Source organism: Guillardia theta (assembly GCF_000315625.1).
Source record: "Guillardia theta CCMP2712 unplaced genomic scaffold GUITHscaffold_42, whole genome shotgun sequence".
NCBI classification, from domain to species: Eukaryota; class Cryptophyceae; order Pyrenomonadales; family Geminigeraceae; genus Guillardia; species Guillardia theta.
The window spans coordinates 321,027-327,837 of NW_005434632.1; the positions used below are offsets into that span (position 1 = coordinate 321,027).

Consider the following 6,811-nt stretch of genomic DNA (forward strand, 5'->3'; position numbering starts at 1 on the left):
AGTAATTCCTGTATATGCAAGAAAACTCGCCGTCAAAAGACCAGACATTGAAAATAATTCCACGCTCGTGAGCCTCCTTTGTAACGGCTTCCAATATTCGAAGACCTTCAGAGGCACTTAAACTTTTGGTTGAAAAACCAATGTACATGGGGACAGGGGGTGTGCTCGCACATCCATCTTGTGCAACCACACTGATGGCATCTTCAGCCAGTTCAGCAACTGTATGCTTGTAAAATTTCTCATTGTACTTGTACAACTCGTTTTGAAGTTCTGATTCGTTGACAGGCAGATCGCCATTCGCCATTCCCTCCAGTTTTCCTATCAATCGAGGAATTTCTACATCCATCTGTTCACAGCCTTCAATTACTGTCTTGAGGTAACGTTGATGTGGTGTGAACCTGACATCCTCTGGAGATTCGCCTCCGGTTCTATGCTTGGCAACAAATGCATTTCGAACCTTCTTGTATGCTTGCTCCATATCACTCTTCCTCTGATGCACACTCTGTTGATCGGATCTCAACATGCCAACCAGCTGTTCGCTGATATAGTGTTCTGTCTTTCCTGTCAAACAAAACTTTTCCTTGCGATCTTCAAGCAGGTCAAGTCGCTGAGCCAAGTCAGGTTCATGACTTGTTATACCCCCCAGATCTGCTTCACATTCCTCAAACACAGAACAAAATCCTGCATTTATCATTGTTTTGTCGATCGCACAACAGTTCACTCCAGTCTGACAATGCTCAGGATTCATTCGACGGAATTCATCCATCATAAATGTGCACACTCTGGACCTATCATTGCCATGCAGTTTCATGAGATGCCTATCTCGTTTCTGAAGAGTGGATGTGGATGGCAGAGGTAAGTTGTGTAACATCTGGTCCGCATCAAAAGTTCCAGTATTTTTGTTCCCCGGCCCTGTGAGCAAGCGATATAGACCTGAGGTGCCGACATTCCAAATTGATGCAGCGAAACTCATGACTTGCTCAGAGTATCGCATGCCTCTAGTGTCCTTTGTTCGAAAGCCTTGTCGTATCCAGTCGCTCACTATGAATGGCATGATGGGGTGTTTGCTCTTCATGCCATCTCCTTCCTGACTGGCGAACATTACGACATCTGAAACTATGTCGGGAAGCTCAGCAGAACGGAGGTTATCCATCGCCCTTTCAACATGGCAGATGGTGAGAAAGCACTTGGCAGTAGGACTTTCGTCATTGGATTCTTCAAGAGACTCATGCTCTTCAAGAATGCTTCGGATGAAATCACGTCTATCCTCCAATGGCATTGACTTGAAGTTCTCGCACATTGTATGTGCGAGGAGAGCGAATGCTGTTTTGATATTGCTGTTCTGGTCTTGGCCAATATGTTCAGGCCTTACATACCTGCATGTGGCATGTCAGTGCTCTGGTGCATTCCAGCTCGCTGGTTACCTTGAGTGATAATCGTGTATTTGCTTTTGTAGCTCGTCAACAGTGTCATAGTGCGAAGTGGCCCAATGTCTGATTTTCTTACACAATGCCTTTTGCTTTTGCCGATGATTCTTTACTTGAATTCGAAGCTTTTGCGCGTCTATGTGCAGCTGGAATTGATCATGATGCATTTTGGCATCTGCTCCTTGTTGAAACGAGGTGAAGTAATGAAGGAAACAATTTTTGAAGCCCTCTGCATTCTGTCCAAAGAGGTCACCTAGAAGCGTCAACTTTGCTCGCACATGAGAAGTGTTGATGGTGTGCTGGCTCAGCTTGAGATAACTAGCCGCTACTTGTAGCAAGCTATCATCCGCGTCGCTTATCTTCAACGTTGCGTGCCCGATGTTTTGCAGAAAATGTAACAATTTCAGCACCAATGCGTCAGTGAACACTGCATAATCCTGTACAGTTTTCAAGTCGATGTCTTTGAAAGCCCGTCGACAACGTGAACAAGCTTTGATGCAGTGTTGAGGGATCGTCCGAATACTGTTCGTACTGTATCTCGTCTTACAAATAGGGCATTCCTCTCTGTCTGCTGTCGTCTTGCTCATGGCAAGGATGCAGTGCAGATTGCCCGCCAAAATTCGGATTTGAATTTCTCCCCATGGCGCGTCATAGATCTTGCATCGTTGCCTTATACCCCCTGCATGACCACCGCCCTCGATGTGCATCGCGGTCGATGGGAGGGGTATTTAACTGAAAATTAGTACCAGGTATGGGCTAGAGGCAGTGGTTGGCCCGCGGATGAGATCGAATATAGTAGTTCCACCCCCGTGCAGCACGATGAGAAGGGGCGCATGGGGCGAGGAGTAGCGGAATGGTGGTGAGAGGAGAAAGAGAGGAGATGGCAGAGGCAGCGATATCAGATGAGGAGGGGAACATGGTCGATCCCCGGAGGTCTAGGAGCTCTAGAGTTGTTGGAGCACTTGCTGGTCCGTGGCAAGGATATGTGGAGATAGAAATTTGCGTTCTTTTTCGACATCAGAATGATGAATCATGTAAAACGTGGTTGCAAAGTCCATGATTTACTGCTTATGATCTGTGATGCTGATATGGTCTGACCTTGTTTTCGGAAACCCTGCCATGTTTTCTCTCAGATGGAACGTTGTTCGTTGTATGGCCTGATCTTCTAGAACAAGAGCTGCTGGAGCATCGAAGCTGATGTTATAACAACACAAGATGTTTGGAGCAGGTTTCGATTGCTTTTCGATGTTGCCAGAACTTGATCTTTGTTTCGCAGAAAATCCGTTGGAGGGCTCTTTGTCCTCAAAGGTAGAAAAGTATGTGGAGCAAAAGTATCGTCTTGACAGCATTGGTAGCAGCTCAACTACATCAGAGACACCTTTGCAGCTGTTTCCAGCATATCTGGTAATCAAGCTGAATCCTTGAACTTGTATCTGGTCGCATTGTTGTCCGAGTTTGTGATTTGTGCAATCCTGTGCCTTGGAACATTGGATGGTTGGAGGCCGAGAAGTGAATGAGATACTGAATGTCATAGAACGAGGAGATGACTTGGACCTGCGTTCTCGTTTGCTTTTCTGTGACTGTCGCCCCGCAGGTCACATCAACAGAGATCAGTTTGAAGAGGTGTTTCTGAAGCTGGAACTCAAACCCACCCTTGAACAGATCGATGAGGTGGTTTTTACCATTGTTCTCAACATTCCAGACATTTTGCTGTCCATTTTGCTGATCCTTTGTGGATCAGTTGTGGCAAAGTATGGACACGACGAATTGTGGGCAGGTGGACATCAAGGACTTCACCAGAGTCTGCGGAGAACTTTTGATCGCTACGACATTCCCAAGAGAGGTACTGCATTTCAATCTGCGAGAAACAGTTACAGATGTATTCTTCTTTGGATGAGGCTTTCATCTTCTCATTCTCAAACTTTCCATCTGCTCCTCCTCGCAATACTCCTCTGCCTTTAACTGCCTGCTCCCTCGTGCCTGCCGCTCACAAGCTTGCTTTTCCTTGCTCAGGGGATTGCCAGCTCCAACTCAACAGAAATGGCAGATTTCAAGGTACCTTGACTTCATTCGCAATCACAATTGCCTCTCACGTTAGCTTGCAGAGAATTTTCGGCACTCAGATTCCTCCTTGGCTGGAAAACGATGGCTGGCCTCTACAGTCCGAGTCCTTGGGGACGCAACTTCGGATCAACTGCTTGCAGACTCGGCTATCAGGGACTGGGGAGCTTTTCAGAATGCTGATTGAGAAAATCAGCCACCTGGAGGTGACAAGGCTCGAGAGCCTCTGAAAACTTATGCTGAGCATGTGCTGACCTTGAGCTGTGTGTATGAAGGTTTGTAGGAGCAGCCTGACTCACGAGGTAGAGGCATTGAAACCCTGTCAGGAGAAGCTGGTGGAGGTGGAGACTGAGTGATGCGTCCAGTTCCTCTGCTCCCTCGTCGCTCACCTGATCTCCAGGCTGAAGAAGGAGCAGGACAAGACCAAGTCCCTGCAGCGCGAGAACGAGTCGTTGACTCGGGACCTGAGTGTGCTAAGGAGGATGGTCATAGAACTTGGCGGAGACGAGTCCTCGCTGCCTGCGAAGCGTTCGGCTTTCACAAAGGAGCAGGAGCACATCTTGCACGAGCTGCAAGAGCAGGTACGATTGTTCCAAGTTCGAAAGCTCACCTCGCCTCGGCCTTGTCTTCCTGTCATCTTGACATCTCCGTTCCTCCTGTCTGCACAGTTGTCAGTGTCGCACCCTGACGTTGTCTAACCCACGTGCCGACACCCATTGTCGCCCCCCTGACGTCGCTCGTGTAAAGGTTCGAGAGTTGTCAATGCCGGACGAGAGGTACTGCAGGCTTGAGGAGTGCGTAGAGCAGGTACTGCTGCGTGCTAGCATGACCGTGCATGCCAGTATGACCGTCGTCTATCTTCTCCTCACATTCTGACAGTTGACTCGCACCAATGCCGAGCTGATCGAGAAGTGCGAGGCCTCTGAGTCTCTCCTGCAGTCCGTCCTGCAGGTTTTCGCCCCCTCCTCCTCTCCTCCCTTTGACGCAGGTCACCCGGAAGACGCAGTGACGATGGGTCAGGTGAACCAGTACCTTGTGTCTCGCCAAGATGACCATCTCAAGAAGTTACAAGACAATCAGTCAAAACTTGTTGATGCAGAGGTGATGTCGCCTCCTCGATGTCCTCCCTGCTTCTTTTCCTTCCTCCCTCCCTCCTCCCTCCTCCCTCCTCCCTCCTCCCTCCCTTTCCCATCCTCCCTCCTTCTGCCTCTCTCCTTCCCTCCTCCCTCCCTCCCTGTCCCCACCTCCTTTCTCCCTCCTCATTCTTCCATCCTCATTCCTGCCTCCTTCCCACCTCCTTTATCTCCCTTCCAACCTTCTCTGCCTCGTCTCCCCTTTCCTTGTCCTCTTCTTCTTCCTCTTCTTCTCCTCCCTTGCATGCTGCTCGCTCACATTCCTGCAGCTCGAGTGCAGCCGCATCCAACATGCGCAGATTCTCTCCAGCAAGATCAGTCAAGAGCTTGCAAGTCGCCTCGACCTCGCTGCTGTGCTGCTTTCCGCCAAGTTCGGTCCTGTTGAAGGTGAAGGAGGAGGTCGATGAGGAGGAGGCGGAAGGGGATGGGTCGGTGGGCTGGGGAGATGAAAAACTCTGATGCTGGTGGAAAGCAGGAAGTGCTGCGGGGGATGTCGAGCGGCAGCAGGACGAAGAGGAGGAGGCGGAGAGTGCCAACGGGGGGGGAGGGGCCGAGAGGGTCCAAAAGAGTTTGCAGAGGTTCGACGAGGGTGCGGAGAGCTGGCTGGCAGCTCACCAGCAGCTGGGGGAGGAGGAGGAGGTGAAGAAGGCCAGGGCACTCCGAGACAAAATCAGCCTTGTGGGCGAAGTGCTGGATGCAAGGAGCGCACTAGAGGTACCCGGCCATGCTACTGCTGCTCTTCCTACCGCTATGTGACCTCCTCCTTCTCGTTGCCCTGCTCCTCCTCCTCGTCCTCCTGATTATCCTCCTACTTCTCCAGTTGGTTCTCCTGCTGCTGCTGCTGCTGCTGCCCTCCTCCTGATGTGATGATAACGAGGACCATGGTGGTGGTGGTGGTGGTGGTGGTGGTGCTGCTGCTGCTGCTGCTGCTGCTGATGATGATGATGATGATGATGATGATGATGATGATGATGATGATGATGATAATGATGATGATGATGATGATAATGATGATAATGATGATGCTGTCTGACCTTCAAATGCCAGGGTTATCTTTACTCCCTGCGTGTCGCTGAGAGGAACGTGGAAAATCTTGCGGATGCCAACAGGTATTCGCTGCTGCTCCTCCCCCTCCCCTCCTCCCTCCTCTCTTCTCCTCTTCAACGCTCCAAGCTCACACCTACATCTTCGTTCTTTTCGTTGCCATTCATATTGTCTCCTCCTTCACGCAACTCCCTCGTCAAAGTCCTCGTCCTCTCAATTTTTCATTCTCGTCTCCTGCTCTTTCTCCCTCGCTTATTCTTTCGTTTTTCCTCCATCTGTCTTCCCCATCCTCTCCTCTCCTTTGTCTCTCCTCCTCGCATCTCTCGCCCGTGCTCGTTCCCTGGTCCTTTGTTCTCAGCTGACCAAACTTCGCAGTCAGATCATGCGGCAACTTCTGCTCCATATGCTCAACAAGAAGTCAGTGGATATGTCGAGATGTTCGAGCCTGACAGTCAGCGCAGGGAGGCCAAGGAAAGCTCGAGAGAACGAAGTAAGGATAGGATGGACAAGGGGGATGAGGGGGTAGTGGTTGACGTGAAAGGGGGGGGTCAGGGGGTCAGGGGAGGTGAGGAGGTGGGCAGTGAAGATGCGAGGTAGGATGAAGTGGTGGAAGGAGAAAAAGAGAATGAAAGAGCAGGAGGACCAGGACCAGGACCAGGACCAGGACCAGGACCAGGACCAGGACAAGGAGCAGGAGGAGCAGGAGCAGGAGCAGGAGCAGGAGCAGGAGCAGGCAGGAGCAGGAGGCGGAGCAGCAGGAGCCGCAGGAGCAGGAGAACGAGGAGGAAGGAGAGGAGAAAAGGGAGGAGGTGGAGGAGGAGGGAAGGAAGGAGGATGCTCGGCGGGTTGAGGGCTGATTGTTGACTTAATTTGCAGGTTCAGAAGCTTATACGGTAGCAAGAGAACAAGCAGAGCTCTACAACTCTCTTCTTACTCCTAAAGTGGTAATTTCTTTTGTTCTCTGCTCCTTTATTCTCTTCTTCCTTTGTCCTCCTCCTCCTCCTCCTCCTCCTCCTCCTCCCCCTCCTCCTCCTCCTTTTTCTCTTTCCCACCAGCATTATTCAATTGGTCTCCTCAGGGCCCGGGTTCCAGCACTCAGAAGATGCCCCTGGTGATAGGAAGGAGAGATTTGAGCGGACGATTCTG

The 6,811-nt window shown here is 50.6% G+C and overlaps 2 protein-coding genes across 2 annotated transcripts in view; one reads left to right on the top strand and one right to left on the bottom strand.

The window, feature by feature from the left end:
* Nucleotides 1-1,529: 1,529 nt before the first annotated feature.
* Nucleotides 1,530-2,083, bottom strand: GUITHDRAFT_153075 (hypothetical protein; the record flags this gene model as incomplete). The annotated part of the gene is made up of 2 exons (XM_005831072.1): nt 1,530-1,663; nt 1,794-2,083. Coding segments are annotated over 2 exons (390 nt in total), but the record flags the coding sequence as incomplete, so codon positions are not given.
* A 559-nt stretch (nt 2,084-2,642) lies between these two features.
* Nucleotides 2,643-6,811, top strand: part of GUITHDRAFT_139991 (hypothetical protein) — a gene marked incomplete at both ends in the record, with an annotated part of 5,783 nt that continues 1,614 nt past the window's right edge. The window contains 18 exons of the mRNA XM_005831073.1: nt 2,643-2,655; nt 2,704-2,735; nt 2,783-2,831; nt 3,022-3,098; nt 3,169-3,270; nt 3,441-3,482; nt 3,533-3,694; nt 3,764-3,829; nt 3,854-4,069; nt 4,164-4,295; nt 4,368-4,508; nt 4,891-5,008; nt 5,097-5,335; nt 5,669-5,730; nt 6,041-6,155; nt 6,207-6,474; nt 6,542-6,609; nt 6,744-6,776. Of these exons, the coding sequence (XP_005831130.1) occupies nt 2,643-2,655; nt 2,704-2,735; nt 2,783-2,831; nt 3,022-3,098; nt 3,169-3,270; nt 3,441-3,482; nt 3,533-3,694; nt 3,764-3,829; nt 3,854-4,069; nt 4,164-4,295; nt 4,368-4,508; nt 4,891-5,008; nt 5,097-5,335; nt 5,669-5,730; nt 6,041-6,155; nt 6,207-6,474; nt 6,542-6,609; nt 6,744-6,776 (1,935 nt within the window). The remainder of the gene's footprint in view (nt 2,656-2,703; nt 2,736-2,782; nt 2,832-3,021; nt 3,099-3,168; nt 3,271-3,440; nt 3,483-3,532; nt 3,695-3,763; nt 3,830-3,853; nt 4,070-4,163; nt 4,296-4,367; nt 4,509-4,890; nt 5,009-5,096; nt 5,336-5,668; nt 5,731-6,040; nt 6,156-6,206; nt 6,475-6,541; nt 6,610-6,743; nt 6,777-6,811) is intronic.